This window comes from Giraffa tippelskirchi, chromosome 7 (genome assembly GCF_054371585.1).
Source record: "Giraffa tippelskirchi isolate mGirTip1 chromosome 7, T2T-mGirTip1v1.2.pri, whole genome shotgun sequence".
Classification (NCBI taxonomy): Eukaryota; Metazoa; Chordata; class Mammalia; order Artiodactyla; family Giraffidae; genus Giraffa; species Giraffa tippelskirchi.
In genome coordinates, this window is record NC_137281.1 from 68,197,655 (window position 1) to 68,223,440 (window position 25,786).

The 25,786-nt window shown below is 40.0% G+C and overlaps 2 protein-coding genes and 1 pseudogene across 6 annotated transcripts in view; 2 read left to right on the plus strand and 1 right to left on the minus strand.

The window, feature by feature from the left end:
- MCC (MCC regulator of Wnt signaling pathway) overlaps positions 1–3,462 on the plus strand; it is a 488,688-nt gene extending 485,226 nt beyond the window's left edge. For all 3 annotated transcript variants that reach the window (XM_081505689.1, XM_081505690.1, XM_081505691.1), the window contains one exon: positions 1,264–3,462. In XM_081505689.1, coding sequence (XP_081361815.1) covers positions 1,264–1,444 — 181 coding nt within the window. In that variant the 3' untranslated portion in view covers positions 1,445–3,462. The remainder of the gene's footprint in view (positions 1–1,263) is intronic.
- A 7,780-nt stretch (positions 3,463–11,242) lies between these two features.
- DCP2 (decapping mRNA 2) overlaps positions 11,243–25,786 on the minus strand; it is a 49,793-nt gene continuing 35,249 nt past the window's right edge. For both annotated transcript variants that reach the window (XM_081505694.1, XM_081505692.1), the window contains 6 exons: positions 25,602–25,714; positions 25,399–25,506; positions 22,354–22,492; positions 19,028–19,138; positions 16,785–16,836; positions 11,243–14,858 (listed from right to left, as the gene is read on the minus strand). In XM_081505694.1, the coding sequence (XP_081361820.1) occupies positions 14,695–14,858; positions 16,785–16,836; positions 19,028–19,138; positions 22,354–22,492; positions 25,399–25,506; positions 25,602–25,714 (687 nt within the window). In that variant the 3' untranslated portion in view covers positions 11,243–14,694. The remainder of the gene's footprint in view (positions 14,859–16,784; positions 16,837–19,027; positions 19,139–22,353; positions 22,493–25,398; positions 25,507–25,601; positions 25,715–25,786) is intronic.
- LOC145512117 (eukaryotic translation initiation factor 1 pseudogene) lies at positions 21,115–21,793 on the plus strand (annotated as a pseudogene). Its single transcript, XR_014058311.1, has one exon. The product of XR_014058311.1 is annotated as a eukaryotic translation initiation factor 1 pseudogene (transcript).

Here is a 25,786-nt window from a genome sequence, read left to right on the forward strand (position 1 = left end):
CTGAGCGACTTCACTTTCACTTTTCCCTTTCATGCACTGGAGAAGGAAATGGCAACCCACTCCAGTACTCTTGCCTGGAGAATCCCAGGGACGGCGGAGCCTGGTGGGCTGCCGTCTATGGGGTCGCACAGAGTCGGACACGACTGAAGCGACTTAGCAGCAGCAGCAGCAAGAAAACCCAGCTTCACATGGAAATAAAGGACCTCACATTTCCTTCAGAAGGCTTTGGGATTCCTGGGCTTTGAGAAAGGAGGTGGAGTGCTGTTTTGGACCAGAGAGAGTATGGGGTGGGGGGTGGGGGGCTTCTCTGTTAGCTCAGCGGGTAAAGAACCCACCTGCAATGCAGGAGACCCAGGTTCAATTCCTGGGGTCGGGAAGACCCCCCCTGAACAAGGGAACAGCTACCCATTCCAGTGTTCTCGCCTGGAGAATCCCCAAGGACAGAGGAGCCTGGTGGGCCCCTGGGGTGGCAGAGTCAGACACGACTGAGCACAGCCCAGTGTATGGAGACTTCTAGCTCTGGGCTCAGCCGCTGCCCTCACCCCCAGAGACCTGGGTTCACGGCCTGTGAGCTCCGAGTCCATCGGCCACAGCATCAAGGACAGCTGCTGGGGCCTCTCTGTCCACATGCTATGGGGGTGACTTAAGACTGCAGTGTTGCAATGGATTGTAAGCAGCCATGGAACAGCAACAGACCTGCTACTTGTATTTATTTACATGACAGATTTTTAAAAATCCAGCTACCATTTCAGCTTATCTATTTTGCGTGTGGTTAGTTTGGATTGTTGGTTTTAAGCCCCTCTTAATGTTAGTGACAAGCCTCTAGCAATCAGGCTAAATTAACTGTGGTTAAGTCAATACATGAGTGACCAGGAGTGTTGCGACCCTTCTGGTTTAGTTGCTAAGTTGTGTCAGACTTTTTCGACCTCGTGGACTGCAGCCCACCAGGCTCCTCTGTCCATGGGATTTCCAAGGCAAGAGTGGGTGGCCATTTCCTTCTCCAGGGGATCTTCCCAACCCTGGGACTGAACTTGTGTCTCCTACATTGGCAGGTGGATTCTTTGCCAGCGAGCCACCAGGAGAGCCCAAGTGTTGAAATACTAACCACTTGGTTTCAAATTCTTATTTAGGAGGCCCAGTGACCTCTGTTCTTTCAGAGTGGTACTTACCGAACCAGGTTACCCAGTGGACAGCAGCGTGTGTGTGTATCTCAGTGCTACTTAACATAAACCTTCGTTCTCATTTCCCTCTGTGCCCACATAGCAACCTGGTGGCTGCCTATGAGAAAGCAAAGAAGAAGCATCAAAACAAGCTGAAGAAGTTGGAGTCTCAGATGATGGCCATGGTGGAGAGACACGAGACCCAAGTGAGGATGCTCAAGCAAAGAATAGCTCTGCTGGAGGAGGAGAACTCGAGGCCTCACACCAATGAAACATCACTGTAATCGGCACTTGAGCTCCACAGTTCTGTCCGTGGAAGCTAGAATCTAGCAGGTCACTGAGGAGAGCGGGCCTCAGAGGACAGGACCTGTCGGGAGAAGGAGAAAGGGAAGGTTGGCAGGTGGGCTGGCACTCTTGGCAGGGAAGCGCCCTGGACTCAGCCTCGGGGCAGGGGGCCCCAGGGAGGCGGTGCAGACTGTCCCCTCCTGGGCTGCACATGGCGTGGGAACCCCTGCCCCGCACACTGGCTCTGTCCCTCACCCACATTTCCTGTTCTGGCAGCTGTGTATCTGTGGTATAATCCAGGCATCACCTGTTTGATTTTCCAGTCTTTGTTTTCCTGTGTGGTAGACAGCAGCCTTACCACGGGCATCCCACATTTCCCCTTCTTCTGGGGAAAACTGGTGGGGGGGCGAGTAGAGGGGAGCCGGCGCTCTTCATCTAGAGGAACTGCTGCTTTGTTTCCTGCAACCAGGCTTTGGCTTTCAAGTCCCAGGTGTCAACTCTTTAGGAGGCAGCTGTCACTCAGAGGTGTGCCGGGAGGCTGATCACAGGCACAGCAGGTGCTCCTTCCAGTCCCAGGTATGCTGAGGCTACAGGTCGAGCAGCTGGGTCTGAACAGCTCTGGATGGGAGAATGCAGACCTCCTTGACCTCACAGTGGAGGCGGGGACGGGCAGGGAACGCTCTTACAGCTGGGAGAGTCCTGTTGATCCGTGTCAGGGACCTAAACTCTGCAGAAGCAGAGGTGCGTTAGTGCCTCCCTGACTCGGGCGCTGGAGAATTGCTCTTCTCCACAAATCGAAGCTCCCTGACCTGAACATACCGATGGCTGCGGACCTGCCTCTCTCTCAAGGGAGATGCCCTGCAGCTGATCCACCCGTGTAAGAGACAGCTGCCGTGGCACCAGTTCAGGAGTGCTCCCCTGCTGTTCCAGAGGGCGAGGGAAAGCTGAGGAGGCTCCTCTTAGCCCCCAGAGACATGGCAATGGGTGGCAGATTCCACAGCTGTCAGTTCCAGCAAAATGGTGACAGGACTGGGCAGGACCAAAGTACCTGAATTCTTTCAGGAAGGTCTTCCATTTTAAAATCAACTCTTCATCCCTTTTCTAATGTTCCCCGTTGCAGTTTTTCAGTTGTCACTGCCCTAGGCTGACTAATAACATTTTAAAGGACCACTTGCCATTTTTTCTGAAGACCCACCCGAAGTCACTTAGAAGAAAGATGCCCAATGCTACAGTTCAAAGATCTGCTTACAACCCGATCACTGCATTCACGTCTCCGTGTCAGTGAGCTGTTCTGAGAGGCAGGACACAGATTCCACAGCCTTCAGTCTGACGGGGAAGGACATTCCAGCCACCATCTGCAAAGGCAGAGCACGTCCATCCCACAAGAAGCCTCCGTCCTGTCTCAGGCCAACAGCGAGGCTGCCCTATGTTCAAAACAATCATCATCAACAAGTCTCAGGCCCCGCTTTCGGGTGCTCTGGTCACTGCAGAGGGCCCCACTGGCTTCTGTCTCTGTTAGAAATAAGGTAAACTTCGTTCGGGTGACAAAACGTCAGCTTTTCCTCTTTGGATAGGTTCATTTTATTACAAGGAAAATGTAATGACCCAAAAGTGTGTTTTAAAAACACAAATGTAACAGATGAAATTATGGTTTTCCCCATTTTTCCAACTTGCCCAGGGAAAACATCTTCCCGAAGCAAACTGGGCTGTGCAGGGCAGCGAACAGGCATCAAACCGATGGAAGGCTTTCTTTCTCACCAACACCAAAAGGTGTAGCCGATGCAGGACCTCTGTCTACCATTCTCGCTCTAAGTGAAAACAGAACCTGCTCTTCTAGAGTCATGGAACTCATCCCAGACCTGGAAAGTCTCAGTTCCTACGTTATGAGCCCCAGCATTACTGATCCTACTTAGCTCATTTTGAGTTTGTATTTCCACATAATACTGGTTGAGTGAACACTTTCCCTGACAAGACTGTTACTTTTATAAATGTGTAGAATAAAAGCTATTAAATAGTTGATGACCTTTCCTTGTATTCTTCACATACTCCCCAAGACTCTTGTTGAAGGTGAACTGACAGGTACCTGGTTATTATGCTAATTGCAAGGCTTACTAAAATCGCATTGATGAAATAAATGATTGCAGGTGCCTGGATCATTTTCTTTTTTTTACAAAGCAGGTTTATATTAACATCTCCATCAGAGGTAAACAATGATCCTCACTGTCTAACTTGAACAAGGTTAAAAATGTTCAGACTTTCATTTTTAATTGTTTGAATCCAGTTTCCTCGGTGGTTACCCCTTTTAGGCAGTCACCTTCGCTGTTCAGAGTTCGATCTCTGGCTCTTAAGAGAAATGGGCCTGAGAAGAAAAAAACCCCTTTCCCAGTTTCGCTGGAGTATAATTTCCCACTGCTACACTGAGGCAGAATCTCAAGTAAGAGAGACTAATGTAGCTCTAGTGCCATCAACACGTGCGCCTACCAAATGGATCTGCTGTTCTGCCAAACCCCTCGTGCACCAGCTACCTAAACTGCCAGGGATGGCAGGCGGTAAGACCCCCTTTTGAGATGATACCAAAAGTTACTTACGATTGTTACCTTAAGCAATCAGACAGTTGGGATTTCTCATGCTCGCCCTACCTCACAGATATTTTATCATTGCCCATGCAGGTAATTAACTGTTGTGTATTCACTCCCATCTGCTGGCATGCCAGGTTTCTGAGGTTAATACCCATGCTGCCAGAAACTGGAATGTTAGAATAATAATAAAAAAAAAAACTAAGTGCCAGTTAAAACACAGTTGGTTAATTCTCTTGTGAGGTGATGTGTAAATTAGGAGGTCTTCTTCTGAGCCTCTGCAGCCAAGCTTTACAGGGACCTCGGAGAACTGGCCGCTCTCCTACTCTGGGGAGGCAGTGCGAGTTAGAGCAAGAGTCTACTGTTGTAAGAAAATGCTGAAATCACCGGTAAGTGGCCTAGTTCCCACCTGCATACAGATTACTATTTTAAGTGAAAAAAATGCCTCATAGTTACCCATGGCATGAATTGTTCCTATGGCCCACAGAAATTATCCTGCAATTATTTTTAAATTCTATTAAGTATCTTAAAGCTCTCATGAGCTGGGGGTGCCATGCTTGTGTTTTGAGCGAAGTAAAGACTATATTCTGTGTAGAATAAAACTTGTATTTTAATGACTTCTAAAAGTCATAAGCTTTTTCCATAAACTATTTGCAAATGCATAGCTGGAAATGTGTCTCACCCATGAAAGTATGAAGTAAAAAGATCATGTTTCCTAAGTTTACAGCCGCACCTATTTCTAAGTAGAGCAAACAGCTTTTCGACCGTTTTTAGAGGTCAAAAGGGGAAAAGAATTCTGATGACGGCAATTTCTGAACTGAATTTAACTAGGATGTATCCCATAGGGTTGCCAAAGATTTTGTGGGAGGGAAAGCAGCATGAGAAACATTATTTTTTCTGCACCAAGTGGCCGCTTGGTAACACTATAAAAAAAATCTGAAAAAAATTCACATAACAATTATTTTTCTATTTCTCCAATGGAATGGCCTATTTGACAGCAAAGATACTATTATAACCTTTCACTGAGGCTTTCTGGGCACTACTCTGTAGAGGCATCACTTGTTACAAAACACAAATTATGTCTTCTTACTTAAGTCTACCCAAATCCTGTTCTAGTTAACTCAGATCTTATGTTCACACAGGCCATACTGTAGTTATCACTGAACTTGCCACCTTCTAAGTTCCTGTTTCTCATACCTGAAGTTAACAAATTTGTATTCACTAGTAAATGAATGCCTTAGGCTGCCATACGGTAATTTTCCAGAACTGGCACCAAAATTATCAATTAATGTAATGCTGGCTGTAGCCACCACAGCATCAAAGAGCACTCAGTCGCTGTTAAAATATTAAGGAAGTGGAAAAGGATACAAGTTGAATAGCAGCTGTTCACACATTCTTGTTTTCCTAATTCTTATGTGGAGAAAGATATATTTGCATACAGACAACTATTTTTGGTGAAGGGTTACACTGCATAAACTCTCACACTGCATCTGAGTGAGATTTTGCATGTGACCAAGAAATCCTTCCATCCCAGTAACAGCAATTGCTACTGGATAATCACACCCTTGGCCCAGTAGCACTGATTTTTTTCCAGTCAAGGTTGGTACAAAAATCACTCATCCACTAATCATCTGAAACGTCAGCTCAGCAGTACAGATAAGAGCAAGCTAGAGACAAAATTCCCTCATACTCATGACCTGCTTATTCATTCTGGCTCACTTCTGCACATTTCTGCAAATCGAATCCATGTGGAAAACGTCCTGTTTGTGGTACTTACAGTGCCCATGGACGGCCAGGTGAATGGGAGCCCCAGTATCATCAATGAAAGAGGATGAGACATGTTCACTTTTCTACTTCTAATCAGTTTTTAGACATTGTCAAGACTTACTTACTTTGCATGTGATTTTAGTTTCCTATTATTTGAAAATGTGCTTTTAAGCCGCTTGAATGTACTGTCAGTTATTGAAGCACATGTGACTAAGTCTGCATTTGTCAGTATTGTTCTACTGTATTAAAATCTCACTTTAAGGTTGACACTTAACACTGTACCATACCTTGTAATTTTTTAGATTCTTCACTTGTATGCTTTAAATGTTTCCAGATGCCTTTAGTTTTAGCTGCTGTAAAATAGCTTTGTGTTATTTGATATAGAATTGTTTTTTAAATAAAAACTCCATTTATTTATACAGAGACATTTACAATATTTTACAAACATTCTTATATTCTGAATAAATATTTCTAATTCCATAATGTGCTTTTACCTGTATTCATTGAAGGATATGACTCTCCTTCTGCAATATTGACATTTAATGTCAAACATCACAGGTTCGGGAGTTACATCGAGAGCCCTCATCAAAGCGGGAAACTAGACAGACTGTATTAGTTCAAGACGGCCAAGAGCCAGAGAAATCACCATTCATCACCAGTTTCTACCGGGCTGCCTTTTCAAGTTTGGTATGAATGGGGAGTTAGTTATCTACTGAAGGATCTAGGTCTTTTTTCCTTTCTAAACAGTGACTGAAAGAGGAAATGTAACTGTAAGCTGGAAGGTCATCCACGACTATAAAGAAGGATGGTGAGTAGCTCTGCATGGTGTCTGTCACACGTCAGTTCTCATCATCAAAGCAAAGTGCCTGTGACAGGAGCACGGCACACCTGGGTAACTCACCTCTTTCATTTTTTTGGCTGCAGCATGCAAGACGTCCCTGACCAGGGACAGAATCTGCACCCCCTGCACAACAGGGAAGTCCTTTCTTAAAATTTTTTTTACAAACTGCTATCATATATCTGAGGTCTTTAGCAGAGAAGAATGATATTTCTTTGACCCCTGAGATCCAAGGACTGGAAAGCATTACATTCAGAAAACCTGACTCTAATACAAATTTAAGAAATGTTGGATTTTATGTATTTAACTCGCAATATAACCTTGCTTTGAAAGGCAACAACCAAAGCATAAATTGAGACGGAGAATACATACCAGTTTCACTTTTTGCAGAGACATTCTACCTTTTAATATTTCTTCCTATCATATAAACATACCTTTATCTTGCATTTGTCATTTTTTATTGGTCCAAAGAGATGCAGCCAAAATATTAGCAACTTGCAACCTACAAATATCAGTAGCAGAAGCCAGGTTAAGGTAGTAAGTAAAACTGCCCAAGCAGGCAAAATTTATTGATATTGCACTACAAAGACTAAATTTAACATAATGTTTTTACAGAAAGCCAGTATTTGAACAATCAACTGTAAAAATGTTTTAAAATACAAAGGAAACCTTCCATCATTCAAACTTCATTTTTTAAGATAAAAGGTTTCTCACTTCTCAACTGGTGTTATTTACATCAAAAGCTTTCAAAAGAGCACACCTGTAAAGACAGAAGACTTAGTTCATCTTCTCAGTGGAGAATACAGCTGGCATTTCTAGTCAATTTTGAACGTGCAGTAATCCTGCAAACATTTAAACTTCTGATTCATAAACATGAGTCACTGGAAATCCTTTACTTATGATAGATACACTCAAAGTAAATGAAAATCAGTCCTTATCCTTTCATTGAAACTGACAGGAAAGAGGAAAACTACTATTCAGTCAGAAAGTAAAACTACAAGGTGTACCAACAATGTTTTGGGGTTCCTTTTCTGCTTTTCCTAAATGTTTGACAATTAATCAAAACAAGCACCAAGAACTTCATTACTAATAGAATTACTCCAATGGTTTACCTACACAGCCTGTCTAAACAGTAAAATGCCCTAGAAGCTGAAGTAATAACACAGTTTTAATTAAGGTAAAAATTAAGTGTTTCATCAATTTTTTTCTACCAAATTTTGTAGCTTCCAATTTGTTTAACATAACAGCATAAACACCTTCACCTTTTTCAGACTAAAACCAACTCCCAAGGGAACTGTTTGAAGCCTACATATCTTCCATGAACATTACCTAGTCTCCATAGCACCCAAGACACTTCAAATCTTGTTTTGGAACTAGACAGGGAACATGAGGAAATCAATTCTTATTCCCTTTCCCATCCAAACTAATTTTAATGGTCACTTAAGTTAGTTAATACATGAACCATAATTTCATTTGATTCATCATTTTATTCTCAAAGAAGACTCTTAAATTTTCAATGATGTCAACAGGTAAAATTTAAAAAACCGAGTTGTATGAATCAATACTCAGCAAAGATGAATTTTTAAGTATAAGCTAATAAGCAAACTTTAAAAACAATTAGAAAAAAATATGTATACTGTGTGTATATATACACACAAACACATGTATATGCAAAATAGTTCATTCTCCTTCCCTCTTACTGACTCAGACAAGAGCAGCAGACTCTGGGAGATAGTGAAGGACAGGGAAGCCAGGTGCGCTGCAGTCCATGGGGTTGCAAAGAGTCAGACATGCCTTAGCGACTGAACAACATTTATAAAATGGGAGTCGGGTTAGCTGTCTCCTGTCCTAAGTTTGAAATGAACAAAAAAGTAAAAAGAATCAGTTCTCTGGGCTCTTGCATTTGAAATTAAAAGGTAAGATCAAACACAAACCTAAAATGACCAATAGAAACAACAGTGCCCTAGGACAGTAGCAAAATGCACAAAGAAACTCTGCGGGTATGTTTTTGTGCTTTTGTATCAGTGCATATCGTATATGAAAGACATGATGAGTACAAATCCACTGCTGATCATTGTTGCAAAGGTATTAAAACCTGGAACTCACCAAACTGCTGAGGAGTAGTTACTACCTTTCTCAATTTCAATCACACCTGATTGTGCTTTCATTTCCTGTCATCCAGTCTGTTCCTAAATACCACAAAAAACATACTAAGCGATCATTTTACAGAGATCCAGCTCATCCCGTCAAGTGTGAGAAATGACTAACAATGAAGATTTGTGCCCCAAATGTTCCACACCATGGCTATAGATGGTTTTAGAACGTCAGATTCAATGAATTATAAGCACATTAAATGAAAAGGTTATATCTTACCTCAAAAAGTCCACAACCTAAGAATGTTACCTAAGACCTCTCAAAGACCAGAACACTGCTCAGTCTGCCCTAGAACTACGTTTCCTTTATTCCCAAACCAATTTAACAGCTATGAAACTAAAATAAACAAGCCCAGGTGTCCACAGCCCCTCCTAACTGCTCTTGGCCCAAGGGTCAGAGTTAAGATGTAATTATTACCTGTACCTGTAAATTCCCACAGTGGCAGACTGACGACAGAGACGCATCACAAAGAAAAAAAATTGTTACAGAAAGAAAAAAAATGACACAAAGGGGCAGACTCAATGGCCTCTTTCTGACCAGTCACCCCCAGAAAAGGATTAAAGAACAAGAGGTCTTCCAAGTACACTCTCCAGATAGAGGCCAATCACCACAAGGACACCCAGACACCACACAAGCAGCAAGTGAATGTTCAGAGCCGCCTTCTTCCACTGGATGAATGGACGAAAGGCTACTAACACAGGGTCCACATGAAACAACACACACAGGCCACTGAGCTCTGTATCCCATCCCTTTCCCCAGCACACACTTGACCAGCAGCTACAGCGCTAACACAAGCACCTTTAAGGCCAGTTCCTCAGACTGTGCTTCCCAGCTGCCACCATACTAGACTACCCCTCTGCTAACCACAGAAGACCCAAGACAAACAGGATTTATCTGCCAGTGATTTCCTAAGGAACCCAGATTAAAGAGTCAGTTATGAACATTTTCTCAAGATAAAACTTGAATACTTCATCATAGTTTTTATACTTTTACGATAAAGTCTGAGCAACAAAATTAGTGGAAGCCAGCCCTTCACATCCACTCCCAGGCAGGGGAGGCAGCTTTACTCTGCTCCCTAGCTACAGACCACCATCTCAGTAATAAATACTGTCACGGGAAGCTAGATGGGAAGGACCCGCATTTGGGACAAATGTACTTTTTGTCCCGCGTGTTACCATGAGAAGTGACTATGACACAGAGCTGAGTATGGCTGGGCGTGCTCCAGGTGGTGGTCCTGCAAGAAAGCGGTGTATCAGCACTTCAGTGTGGCTGGAGTCTTACAGCTGCGTCAGCATAGGAAGGACCAGATTCTCAAACACTGATTATTAAAGTGAGAAACATCACTTCAGATTTACTGGACCCAACCATACTTAGAAAAAAATTAAAACCCGAGCCAGAAAATGCTTGGTAATGGCCACACATGAGACTCTGCTTGTGCTAAGCAATGATCACATTTCTGCCCTCATGCATCATACAGCACTTGAGAATTGACTTTATCTTCTAAAATTTCTGCCTTCTGTTTTCTTTCCCCAATAACTATAGCTATCTTCTTCCTTCGGGGCACTTTTTACCCTATAATAATAAACCTATCATATTTTTTGAAACTGATATCCAGAACTTGCTTCAAAAGCACGAGACAGAGCCTATACTGCCCATTTGTAATCTGCCTTCTTCATGACAGGAGTACAAACTTCAAAAACAACTCAATTCTAAGAAGAAAAAAGATGTTGAGAAAGCCCATCATAATCTCATTTTTACAATTTTCAGCAATTGTACAAACTGATTTTAAAGTCTAGTACAAAATAAGGAACTCAAGGCTTCACCAAACTACCAAGAATAAAGTTTAATAAGACTTATTTTACTAACACCCATTTACCTAGAGACAGGTACTTAAAACATAAAGTATCATGCATTGAAGGAGGGGTGGGATGGGGAGGGAGGTGGAAGGGGGGTTCTGGAAGGGGAAAACATGTACACCCATGGTGGATTCATGTCAATGTGTGGCAAAACAAACAAACAAACAAAAAAACATAAAGTAGACTGATACCTCCAGACAGAATGAGTTGTCTTATTTATCTTTAAAGTTACAGGAACACATGCAAGCCCCTTCCCCAGGCTAGAAAATACCTAATTCAAAATTGCTACTAGGTAACACCTAGTTTTTCTGCAATCAAAAAATGTTAATGAATCTGACCTTTTAACTATGATTAATATGCAAAGAAAATACAGTACTGCCTCAGAGAATACAAAGACACAATAGATGTCAATCAAAACAAAAATCTCTGAGCAGGTAGCTCAGAGGGCCACTGGTACAAAAATAAAGATAAAAAGCCAAAAGATATTATCATAGTAAGAAAAATAACTCTGAAAAAAGTCTAATTTTTTAACTGACTTTGCTCCTTACTGTTCAACTGTTGGAAACAAACAAAAAAAAAAAAAGCAAGGGAAAAGGTAATGAAATGTTTTTAATTTTTTTTAATGCATACATGCACTCAGACCTGAAATTTTCTAAGACTATCACAATGTATTAAGTTTTATAGAAGAATTTAATCCTCCTTATCGGAGAAGGCAATGGCACCCGACTCCAGTACTCTTGCCCGGAAACTCCCATGGACGGAGGAGCCTGGTAGGCTGCAGTCCATGGGGTAGCGAAGAGTCGGACACAACTGAGCGACCTCACTTTCACTTTTCACTGTCACTTTTCACTTTCATGCATTGGAGAAGGAAATGGCAACCCACTCCAGTGTTCTTGCCTGGAGAATCCTAGGGACGGGGGAGCCTGGTGGGCTGCCGTCTATGGGGTCGTACAGAGTCGGACACGACTGAAGCGACTTAGCAGCATGGAAGGATGCCATTCACTTAGACTTGAGGAGTATTTTTATATTAACATACAAATCACTTAAGACTTAAAAGACAATACCAACCCAATCTCATAGCATAAAATTAATATTGCTATACATCTTCATTTGTACTAATTGATACTTAATGGAAAAATGATCCAAGTTCAAAGCAGCAAGCAGTGACCACCATTCCTTTACAGCATAGGAAACTCACCTTTTCATAACCATGAAAATCCAACTTCACTTTCCAACATCTTCAACCAAATTTCACCCATGCAACAAAAGCTCTAGTAGGTACTCAGATGTCTCCAAATGCTCGTATCTCAGGAGAACACCACTTTGAAATCTTAAAACCATTCATTTGCTAGTTCTGAACAAAAATTTGTGAAAGCATATAAACCATACCCCATCTTCTAGATTATAATGGTTAAGTACAAAAACAATTCGTTGAACATCTTACAAATCATTACAGTTATACGTAAAAGCACCTAGGAAATTTAAAAAAATAAAAAGATTCACAGTACACTGAACATTGGAACTAAGAACACTGAAAAAGTGGATTCAAAAGACCTATTTCTCTCAAAGACATAATCCGTAATTGAAGCCAACACAACTGCTCTTCTCATCTAGCTTCTTAAACTGCAGCACACAGAAGTCAAGTATTGCATACTCAGCGCACTCCCTTATCGCTTCATTTCTTCAAACCATGCTAACATTTCTCAATCAAGAAATCTAGTTCTGTGCTAAGCATGGCCCTTTTCAAGGCAACCTGAACACTGAGAATCTAATACACAGGTTCGAGGGAAGAAGTATAGCAGATGTACATAAAATAGGTACATCCAACTTATACATTTTCTGCATAGTTAAGTCACATCACACACATAAATTTTAACTCATCTTTTAACATTTTTTAAATCTCAAACTGTCAAGAGAGCTAAAAGCCTCAATACCGAAATTACCATCCCAACAATACCCTTATTTTGTCCCACCCACAGTGCATTAAATGAAGCAGCCCAATAGCAATGTTTAACCAAACAACCATAATCAAAAAGAGATAATCTGTTGGTTCTTGAAAAGGCTCAACACCGTCAGAGGCCATATTTCTGGTAACTAATCTCTTCTGCTTTAGTGTCGAGAGCTGAAAATTCCAACTCGAGGCACCAGAAAGACTGACCAAAACACTCACTTAAACAGAAAAAAACACATTCAAAATCACTAAAAATGAAATGGTTTCCAGATGGCAATAAACGAGTGAAAACGACCTACTTGCCAGACAAACTAAGTTTTCACTCCATTAAGAACAGAAACCTGGAATGCTGGGACCAACCATAAATATGGCTCAAGGAGACCCAAGCAAAGCTGCTGTATTCTTAGAAAGAACAGTTAAGAGCTTCCACAGCAATCTTACAATGCATTTTTAAAAGGTCACAGAAGGATTCACCAATTTGTCACATTAAAAGATGCAGGACTGTGGATAACCTAATTCTAACACACTGCTATAACTGAGTTATCCTGCTTAGCACCAAGAGGGCGACACTTTTATTAATAAATAGACTTTCTCCTTTAAAATCAAGCCATTGAAAATCTAAAGCAGAGAAATACCAAGTGAACTCCTTACAATAGCACTTCTTTTGAAAGCCCCACAGGGTTAAATAGAAACCCTATTAAATAGACTATCTATACAGAATCAAGATTTCCACAATAAAATTTACAAGCAGAGATATATCTTGTGGATACCACATGTAAAATAGATTTTTAAAACCCATGACAGACGCGTACGCACACATATGCTAACACTCTCCCCCCACCCCCAAAGAAACACCTTCAATGAGGTCACAAGCAGCCCAAACACTTAAGCCCCTTAAAGCCCTGGTGATTGTCCACAGCTTTACATAGCTAAAATCCTTCTCTAAATGGGCACTGCCATCCTTATTTGGATTTAAGAACCCTAAAGGAGCAAAATACATTCCTAGGAGTGAATTACCCACGTTGCTTCCATGTTCTGCTCCTCCCCTAGTGCGATGCTTTATTAGTACTTGGGTAAACTGCATACCCTTCCCTTTTCACTCCATCGTCCAGAGGCTTCAGTATGTTACTAAGTGTGTCAGTCTCTGCTACTACTGCAAATGGGAACCTAATAGAACATCAGTTTCCAGAGATCAACGTTGAGATGCAGTGTGAAACCTAGTAATGTCAGTATTCCATACGTATTTACACAGCTGTAACACAGAATCAAGTTTCACCGGAACAAAATCATATGATCCCAAGGGGCTGGTGGTAGGATGCTGCAGTTGAGACCAAAGTAGTCTCGGGGTCCCGGCCCTGCGCTCTCTCCCTGCTCTCCTCTCCCCACAACCTCCCAGGCCCACTGACCGCACACAGCACAACTCAAAACTAGGGCCGCAGCGCTCCACCCACCAGCTCAAGTCCCTCTCCAGGCTGAGGGTTTTGTCCTTTAACGAAGTGCCATGAGTTCATTTTGAACATGAACATTATATAGCAGATTCTGACTCTAAGTAAAACCTTTCAACAAAACTCCTAGCAAGGAGAAGAGAACCTAAGCGGTTAGAAGCAGAGAAATGTGCAAAATGCCACCAAAGCAGATGACCTGCAATCTTAACTTCTGTGACATTTCGAGTCTTGTATTCATTTAATAATTATGTATTTTTAAGTTTCTTTTAAAATTTTCAGTATAAAGAAACTAGTATTACAATCACTGTAGTGGGAAGATGGAGCATTCCCATTAACCTGGCTACTTAATGATGACTCAAACACTATTTTTGTGACCAGAATACAAGATAAAAACCACAATCACAGAAAAAATGCCCTCATTAAAAGCAACTTAAATTCATTAGCCAAACACTGAAAAGGTACATGTGTATAAAAAGTTATAACCACATTTACAGTGCAAATTCATGTTTCTTTCTACTCTCTCTTCTGCACAGAGAACATCTCTTCAGAAACATCATCGCCTCCCTGCACTTCTTTAAAACACCTGAGAAAGGTAAGGCTCAAAGAGACACCCACTCAAATGCAACAAGTCTCTGATTTGGGGACTTCCACATTTGCTGCTATCAAAGGTCCAAGATTTTCATTATAGCATTATGGTCAAACTTGAAACTCAAAAAAGCTCGGGATGAAAAGGGGAACTTGCAGTGTCCGTTACATGCCACAGACTGGCCCTCGGCATGTTCAAGCAACTGGTCTTCACCGGAGTAAGGTGAGTCATACACAGCATCTGCTTAGAAAACAAGACAGATAAGCTCAGTTAAGAAATCAAATCCTGCCCTTCACCTTTTGTTATGAAGGAATTCACATGCAGTATATATTCACCTCCCCACACTCTAAATCTAACCTAGGTAGAACCACCAAAATATTTTCCTTTCCCTAAACTGATACTCAGAGTGAATTTCCAATCTATTCTTATTCCACATAAACATTTAAGATCTTAATTTCAGTCCTTAAGATTCTTAATATTCTCCTGCTTTCAAAAATGGGCATACCTTGTGCTTCCTTTGTGGCTCAGCTGTTTAAAAAAATTGGGCATACCTTTATTCACCACCTATATTTATATTTTGTGTCAACATGGGAGCTTCTTGACAGAGATCAAAATGTAAACATTATAAAGATTATAATTACAATATAAGATTTGTAAAGATTCCAATTCTAGAAAAATAAAGCTGAAAGTTACCACATCTTCAGAGAATAAATCAACCTAAAGAAAAATCCAGATTTTCAAACTCACTGTGCAACAAAACTCCAACTTACCAGGGCTTTCCCCCGCTCCCACCTAAGTGGAACAGGACCCTGATGACGACAGCAGGGTTTGGAACAGACGCCAAGTGGTTGACGTAGAAACAAAAGTCTGATATGAGGTTTCCGAGGACTGTAACTCCTTTTATACTTCCTTCTCAAGACAACTCAAAAGTTTTGCATCATGCCCAACTGAGCTGGGTATACATTATAGTGTGCCTTCTTTAATGTTCCTAAACATATGGCTTTTTAAAGATTTTGTGAAATAATTGGTTTCTGAACTTACATTAATTCAACTATCAGCCTATCATGTCCACACCACCTACAATGGCCAGGGAAGTCCTACTAAGAGGACAGCCTTAATTTTCCGAAACAGGGTTAAAGCATCTCTTTTTTAAATGGCTTCTTCTATCTTGCTTAAATCATAAACAGTAATGCAAGGAAGAGAGTATGATTATAATGCTTCTCAATTATTAAGGAGTTTTCTAGATTAAAGCCTTAAATCTAGATGGTAAATAAATGCTTATCCACTGCATGGGGAATTTCATACCATACAAAATAGCACCGAAGAAAAAAACAACCTACTGTACTTCTGAATGGCACCTATGAAATCAGAATTTACAAAGAGCCTTCTACATTCCTCACCATTACTTTCCAGATCAAATCACACACCTCCTTTTCATAACTGAGGATGAAGAAGAGCCAAATGCTCTATCTTAGTGAAGACTATCCTTGGTACCACCTTAACAGGTGGATCATTACCTCGAACACGAGGGAAACAGTTCCCTTCTGAAGTGAGCACTCCCCTCACATATATGTGAGAATGAGGTCTCCTCACCGTCTATTTATTTATTTACAATATTCACACACAGCATCAACACCTGACTTTCACTAAAGTAACAGTATACTGAAAGGGCAAATAATTTCATCTTGATCATTTAAATAAATTTATTTTTCTTTTTAGCCAGTTTCCTATTTAGAGAACTTGACCGCATATATGAACTCTCTACAGATCATGTGCACCTCCTTCAGCTTATCTATCACAGTTCATCACACACTACTCAAATCAAGTTTACTTCAAAACCAAGCTGAATCCCAACTGCTGCTAAGTCGCTTCAGTCGTGTCCGACTCTGTGCGACCCCATGGACGGCAGCCCACCAGGCTCCCTCATCCCTGGGATTCTCCAGGCAAGAACACTGGAGTGGGTTGCCATTTCCTTCTCCAATGCATGAAAGGGAAAAGTGAAAGTGAAGTCGCTCAGTCGTGTCCGACTCTTAGCGACCCCATGGACTGCAGCCTACCAGGCTCCTCCATCCATGGGATTTTCCAGGCAAGAGTACTGGAGTGGGATGCCATCGCCTTCTCCGGAATCCCAACTGGAAGAAATTTAAAAAAAAAAAAATGACTTGCCTGTTTCAAAAGTATCCTGAAGTTTTCGTGGATGAAGTTTTTTTTCACATTTCTATAAAAAAACACAAACATACAACATACCATATCCAGTTATTTCACTTATTATTGATATAAATAAGGAGATACGTTACCAAATTTCTCAGGAAGAAAATTAAACCAGGAATATAATCACCATCTCCACTCTGCATTGGCATTTTTAAGTAATTTTTTTAAGCCTAAAACTGTTTTTAGTTCTTGATTATATGTACAATATAGAAACACCAGGGGGAAAAAATAAAATTACTTATTAAATTTCTCAACTTGGAGATAATTATTACTAACATTATACTACATCTTTCCAGCTTTTTTTCTATTAAGATATGTGTGAATGTACTTTCATATAATTATGTAACAGAATTACCCAGTATATGCTATTCTATAACTCACTTTTTAAATGTAATATACTATGAACATACCCCTTTTTCAATAAACACAAATCAAAAAATTAATACAAATCTACACCAACACTCTTAATGACTACACGGTAGTCTATGGCACATATCTATGATATTACAGTTAATATCTTCTTAGATATTTAGATTGTTTCCATGTTTTCGTAATTTAGAGCAATGGGATGAACACTCTATCTTCTAGGGAAACATGGTAAGGAAGTCACACTTTCAATACAGCCAAACTACTCTCTAGAAGGTTGTACCAATTATTAATTTTTGAGTGTCTTCAATATACTCAGCAATACATAACTGGATATCTTTTCATCTTTGCCAATCTAATGGGAAAAAGTGGCATCCCATTTTACCTTACTTTCTTGAACTACATATTTATATGTTAATCACTTTTAGCTTTTCCTTTGTAAGTTGTTCATCTACTTGTCCTCATCATTAACTTTAAGAACTTTTTAAAAACTTATTCAAGTTTTTCCAGACAAATGCAAGGCATTTGTGAAGTTCCCCCAAAAAAATCCAAAAGGATTTTGATTGGTACCGAATTAAATCTATATATTAATTTGAGGAGAATTATCGTTTATACAATACTATCATTTTAATCTGCCCAGCTTTTGTTAGGGACAGATGTTGAGATGGTTGGATGGCATCACCGACTCGATGGACATGGGTTTGGGTAGACTCCGGGAGTTGGCGATGGACAGAGAGGCCTGGTGTGCTGCAATTCATGGGGTTGCAAAGAGTCGGACACAACCGAGCGACTGAACTGAACTGATGTTGAATTAGATTGAAAGCTTTCTGACCATCTATTAAGACTGTCTCCTTTGTTCCTGTCACTGTTTCTACCGGAGTGGAGTGCGATAACAGAGAGCAAGTGATCTGACATTACACATTTAACTAGTGCTTGCTTGTGGAATCAAAACACTCCAGGTTAAGTCAACAGCACCCAGGAATTCAAGGAAAACACTCTTGCTAAATATTTGAAATTACTATTATTACCCACTGTTAAAGAAGGAAAAACAAGTGAAACTACAATATAAAAAAAGTCACCATAGAAATACCAGGACTTATGGAAAAGATAAGCAAGGAAGCTTATTAGTTATGAATTACTTTCTGGAACACAGACTAAGAGAATGGAAATAAATGTCTTAAAATGTTCACAGGTATCTGTCCTTCAGCCTAGTCTAATGACTATGGCATTGGCTGAGTGTTTTGTTTTCATTTTCTGAATTCTATCAATTTGAAGAAAAATAAAATACACTGTGAAGCTATTCCAAACTTTAAACTTCATTAAAATAATACAGACACTATTTAGAAAAACAGAATACCTAGGACTTATCTAGAAAGCAGAGTTGACTAACACTGTTTCCAAAGTATTAAAAATAAGTCTAAATACCCACATGTCGGTAATTACTAAGAATCTAGAGAACAGCACAGGGAACTCTCCTCAGTACTCTGCCATGACCTATACAGAAACAGAATCTAGAGTGGATGTATGTACAACTGAGTCACTTTTTCACCTGAAACTAACACAACTTTGTAAAGTAGCTATACTCCAATAAAAATGTTAAAAATCATAAATAAACAGATAAACAAATACCCACATAAAAAAGTAAAGATCAGATGCACAACTGAATCAATACGATAAACCTGTAATCGAGAGTAGGCAGAGATTTCTTAGTGGGTGAACAGCACACACAGACTCAAAATCTTGTCAATAAAGTGATTCAAAATGCCCTGACAATGCCCCACCCCATCCTAAGAAGCATGAACTGCCTTAGCACGAGCGCTGTTAACTCTTACCACCAAGGGATTCTGTTGCTTGGCTGGCTGGCTGTGGACCCCATTTGTTCTTTTCTTTTGATTTGGTGAATCTTGATACTGTTTTCTGCCATTTCCCCTTATACTTTGATTCTGTTTTTCCAATAAGAAATAAAATGTCAACGTACAGCACAATGTAACAGGATAAAACAATATACCCCTACGAACATATTTAGCTGGTTCAATCAGAGTTCAGCAAAGCCCCCCAAAATCTTCCTAAAACACTGAAGAACCACTATCAACATCTTTCATTATAGAGAGCTTCACAGAGCAAGAATCCTCAAAAGATATGAAATAGCAAATACAATGTTCCCTAGGAACAATTTTGAAAACCTTATGACTATCAAAGAAAATCTCTCTGCGAAAGGAACACTAAGGCACGTTGACTTGAGTCCTTAGAGCAGGAAACAAGCACGAGATGTGATCACTGTTACCCTAAAACCTGCTTTAAATTATTAATAAATAGGAATTTTTAAATTAATAACCTTTTTATATAAAATAATAATTAAGACTGGTTTGGCTCAGATGGTAAAGAATCTGCCTGCAATGTGGGAGACCTGGGTTCAATCCCTGGGTTGGGAAGATTCCCTGGAGAAGGGAACAGCTACCCACTCCAGGATTCTGGCCTGGAGAATCCCCATGGACTGTCCACGGGGTCGCAAAGAGTTGGACACGACTGAGAGAATTTCACTTTCACTTTTAATCCCTAAATTTAGACCTAAAACCTAAACATGCAGTAGTTGACATCTTGCTATTATATTGCTTAAACATGAGTTAATTTAATTTTCTTGAAAATAATTCTAAGTTTAACTTAAAACAGTTTTTAAACATTAATTTGGCCTTAAAGGTCTTAAAAAGACAGTTATTTAAGAGAACTAGCTGAAACAGTGAAAAGGATAATTTTATTATTATTCTACAATAAATACATTTATGTACATTCTATCTACCTACAGAAAAAATTAAGTAGTTCCTAAAATAGCTTGAAAACAGTAACTTAAAGGAAGGGAAATAGCTTTCAGAGGCTCATGTTAGCACATACCTTTAACTCCATTTCATTCCATTCTTCTTGATACTTAACTTTTTTACTGTGTACCATATACATAAAACTAACCACTTGAACCACTTTTAAATGGACAGCTCAGTGGCAGTAAGTACAGCTTCGGTAGCAGTAAGTACAGTCACAAAGTTGTGCAACCACCACCAGTATCCATCTCCAGAACTTTTCCATCACTGAAGCAGAACTTGGTGTATTAAATACTTCCGTTTTCCCTGTCTCTCCGCTCTGGTAACCTCAAATTAGTCAGTGGAATCATACAGTGTTTGCCCTTTTGTGTGTGAGGTTCACCTATGTTGTAGCACGTATGTATAATTTCATTCCTTTCAAAGGCCAAATAATATTCACTGAATGTTTCCTTTGTTTATCGATTAATCTTTTGACTCACATGCAGGTTGTTTCCACCTTCTGGCTATCATGAACACAACTGTGAACACTAGTGTATAAGTTCTCTCTTTGAGTCCCTGCTTTCAATTCTCCTGAATATGAACCTAGGAGTGGAACCGCTGGGTCACACGGTAATTCTATGTGTACCTTTCTGAGGAACCACCAAGCTGCCCCGTGGCAGCTGTACCATTTTACATTCCCACCCACAATACACAAGGCTTCCAACTTGTTTACATTCTTGTCAACTCATTATTTTCCATTTTCTACTACATTTTTATTACTTCACAATTCATGCATTCTACTAAAGATTCTGAGCATCTTTTCATGTGCTTATTGACCATGTAAATATCTTCTTTCAATAAATGTCTATTCAAGTTGTGTACTTATTTTTTTTTCCTAATTGTTTCTTCTTTTGCTGTTGTTGAGCTATAGGAGGTCTCCATATATCCTGGATATAAACCCATTAGATATGTGATTTGCAAACTTTCCCATTCCATGGTAGTTTTTTCGCTTTTGACAGTGACCATTCAAGCACAGAAGTTTTAAATTCTGATGAACCCAGTATATTTGTAAAAGAAGAAAAATAAAGAGTGGTACCCAAATAGATGGTTAAAATAACAGACAGGTAGGCCCCAGTCACTGAGCCGCCGCCGAGGACTCAGCAGCCTCCCCCTCGAGCCCCCTCGCTTCCCGACGCTCCGTCCCCCCTGCCCGCCTTCTCCCGCCACCGCCTTCCGCAGGCCATTTCCACCAAGGAAAAGGAATCGTATCGTATGTCCGCTATCCAGAACCTCCACTCTTTCGACCCCTTTGCTGATGCAAGTAAGGGTGATGATCTGCTTCCTGCTGGCACTGAGGATTATATCCATATAAGAATTCAACAGAGAAACGGCAGGAAGACCCTTACTACTGTCCAAGGGATCGCTGATGATTACGATAAAAAGAAACTAGTGAAGGCGTTTAAGAAGAAATTTGCCTGCAATGGTACTGTAATTGAGCATCCAGAATATGGAGAAGTAATTCAGCTACAGGGTGACCAGCGCAAGAACATATGCCAGTTCCTGGTAGAGATTGGACTGGCTAAGGACGACCAGCTGAAGGTTCTTGGGTTTTAAGTGCTTTTGGCTCACTGAAGCTTAAGTGAGGATTTCCTTGCAATGAGTAGAATTTCCCTTCTGTCCCTTGTCACAAGTTTAAAAACCTCACAGCTTGTATAATGTAACCATTTGGGGTCTGCTTTTAACTTGGACTAGTGTAACTCCTTCATGCAATAAACTGAAAAGAGCCAAAAAAAATAAATAAATAAATAACAGGTAATACCAAACATCAGTAAGGATATGGAACAAATGGAAGTCTCAAATATATTGCAGGGGATACAAATTACTTTAGAACACTGTTTGCAGTATATACTCAAGAACATAGGCATATCCACTGCTCCAACAATTCTATATACTCAAAAGAAGGGTGTATGTTCACCAAAATACATGTACAGAAATATTCCTAGCAGTATGATTTGTAAAAGCCCCAAAGTGGAAACAACAAACATGTCCACTAAGAGTAGAATGGATAAACAAACTATGATATAATCATGCACTGAAAAACAACACAGTATGAACCTTTCACTGGTAGCATATTTACCAAAATCAGATGTTATTGACAATTCACATTCCTTACTACACGGGACTAATACCAAAGCTGTAACGGTTAGGAGCCTCATCGCAGCTTCAAATCACAAATCAGGAACACAGGCGCCCTGGATTAACAACTCAGAGCTCTACAACTGTTAATCTGCAATTCCTCAACTCAGATGCCTTTCAAAGTCAAATGATCTTAAGTTATGAAAATCTTTACATGTATCATCACTCACCTTTGCTTTTAAAAGATCAGACATTTCAGCGTGATGATTATTATATGGTTTATGCTGCAGTGGTTGCCGGTGCTTTACCCACTGGTCACCAGGAGAACCTTCAGGAAATAACTGCTGACTGTGGCGGAATTTGGTTCGACTACAACAAGATTTTAAAATAAAAATTAAATCAGAAAATTTTTGCTGATACTTCTTCCCAAACCTTGTGAGTTTATCTAACAGACCATAAGTGTTACTTTATTCGCTACCTCTCTCCCCTTACTGCAGTTTAAATTCCACAAGGGCAGAGGATTCTTGTCGACTTTGTCTACTGCTTTACTGCCAGAACCCAGAAGAATGCCTACCACTCCACAGTTCTTGAATGGGGTGATAATCTGTTATTGTTAGTCCCAAACTTTCCTAAGTCACTGATACCACCTCCTCCTATTAATGACTGTACTTTTAAAAATCTGGGGAATTTCTTGGCGGCCCAGTGGTTAGAACTCTGCATTTCCGCTGCAGAGGACACAGGTTCAAGCCATGGTTGAAGAACTAAGATCCCGCAAGCCTTGCAGCCTGGCCAAACAACAACAAAAAAAGAATCTGAAGGAAATAACTCTTTCACAAATTTAATAAAGTTGGTACTGAAGCCAATAAATAAAGCTACTCTAAATAAACATATGTCGGTGGATTTTTATAACAGGACAGACAATTCAATTCTTTAGTAGGATGCTTATGTACGGAATTTGACCCTGCACAGGTCAGTATGGACTCTCCATGCTGGAAGATCTGAGAAATTGAGCTATGTTGTTGTTGTTGTCATTGTTGTTCAGTCGCTAAGTCACGTCCAACTCTGCAATCCCATGGACTGTAGCATGCCAGGCTTCCCTGTGCTTCACTATCTCCCGGGGTTTGCTTAAAACTCACGTCCACTGAGTCAATGATGCCATCTAACCATCTCATCCTCTGCCGCTCCCTTCTCTTGTTCTTGATCTTTCCCAGCAGCAGGGTCTTTTCCAGTGAGTCAGCTCTACACATCAGGTGGCCAAAGGATTGGAGCTTCAGCATCAGTCCATCCAATGAATATTCCTGGTTGATTTCCCTCAGGATTGACTGGTTGGATCTCCTTGCAGTCCAAGGGACTCTCAAGACTCTTCTCCAACACCACAGTTCGAAAGCATCAATTCTTTGGCGCTCAGTCTTCTTTACAGTCCAACTCTCATAACCATACATGACTACTGGAAAAACCATAGCTCTGACTATACAGACCTTCGTCCGCAAAGTGATGTCTCTGCTTTTTAATACACTGTTTAGATTTGTCACAGCTTTTCTTCTAAGCAAATTAAGGAGTTCAAAATGATAGATAAGCATATTAAATAAAGATCCAGTCTCAAATACTTACACCAAAGAAATCAACTGTAATAGTTTATAGTAAAGATAAATTGTATTCTATAGTATCACTTACATATATTAATACATTCCAGAGTCACTGATCCCAAGATCCATATTATACTAAGATTGTTTCTCAATATTTCAGAATCTGTCCCCTTCCCCATTTAAAAATTGTAATTAAATTGCAGGCTCTCTTTCTTTAGACAAAATTCAAGTAATTCCTCCAACACGTCATTGGAATTAGTCTATATGCTAAAAGGAGACATCACCCTGCCTGAGAAACCTGAAATTTGTTTGAGAAGTTGTTTCATTATCTCCTTATTCCACTCTCTAGGCTCACAAACCCTGATACCAACTGAAAGATGTGGGAATCATATCATATCATACCACTATGGGGGACAGATTCTCAAGACAGTGACACAGTTTCTTTTCAAACACTATCACTATTTCGTAACTTTTTAGTAGTGACTGGGTTTTTTAAATTATGACTATATTCTTGTTTCTTCTTTTTTCTGCTTCAGTTATATCTAGCAGTATATACTTTGTTGATTATAGTCACAGATTCTGAAAGGCATAAATGACTTTCAAGGCATTTAGTCCAATCTCTTGTCCGCATAAAATACAACTAAAATGGAATATTCCCTATGTATTTAAAAAATATTGACTATAGGTGTGATTTACTCTTATTGCTTACTTTTAAAGCTCTAGGATAAAAACAAAGCATCTAAATTAGAGAAAATTTAGAAAGCAACTCTCTCTGAACCTAACAAGGCAAAGTTCTACAAGTTGATTACAAATACATATACTTATTTCAGAAAATTATATTGGAAGGACTGATGTTGAAGGTGAAACTCCGATACTTTGGCCACCTGACGCAAAGAGCTGACTCATTTGAAAAGACTCCAATGCTGCGAAAGATTGAAGGCAGGAGGGGAAGGGGACGACAGAGGATGAGATGGTTGGATGGCATCAATGACTCAATGGACATGAGTTTGAGTAAACTCCGGGAGCTGGTGATGGACAGGGAGGCCTGGCGTGCTGCAGTCCATGGGGTCACAATGAGTCATACACGACTGAGCAACTGAACTGAATTTCAGAAAATTACTTAGCCTACTCTATAATTGTGATTTGGATACAATTAAGTTCCAAACAAGAAAATGCTCTTTGTAATTCTTACCATGTAATACTCATTCCTTATAATATACAGTCTAGGCCAGGGAAAGGAAAGGCGCCCAGCCCACGTCTTCACAGTGTTATCTTTCTGAACAAATTACACATCAGCATCCCTCATCTCCTCCTCACAAAAACAGACATCCAACCACATACAGAAACGCAATTATTTCTAAAGTAAAGATATGAGAACACAGAACAAGCACTATGAATACATACAAAGAGAGAAAAAATTATTTTCTTTTCCTCATACTCTAGCTATCCATCTAAAAAGCTGACACTCTCTTGTGTATACTATTTTAAAATATGCCTGAAGCTCCTTTATAACTTCAATTAACCTCTCATCCAAAAACCACTCTCTAAAATGTCTATTATCTGTGAGACTAGTAACATAATAGTACCTATAAAAGGAAGCCAATACCTCTGCAAACTTTGTAAGCAAAATGCTACTAATGTATTAAAAAAGACCAAAATGTCAGAATCCAACACATTATGTTTCTTTACCTCAATTTTTCCACAGTGGGTTTAGCTGGTGTGCTACCAGCCGAGGAAAATCCATTGTCACTATCTGAGGAATCTCCAAATCTTCGAGAAAGCCAGTCCCTTAATGGTCTATGGAAACATTAAGAATTCACTTTTAAAACTTGGCTATGTAAAGATAACTATCAGAATCGTGAAGTTACATATTTAAAAAAATACAAACATACCTGATAAAAGGAATGGCCATAAAAAATTTGTTTGGTGCCAAACCAAGTTTGGATTTTGGGGTCATATCATTTCTATGGCAAGGCAATTTCTCAATGGAGAACCACTCAATATTCTGAAACACAAGAAAATTAGTTATTGTCAAGGAGTTTCTAAAAGCAATTTCTTACATCATTTAATTAGATAC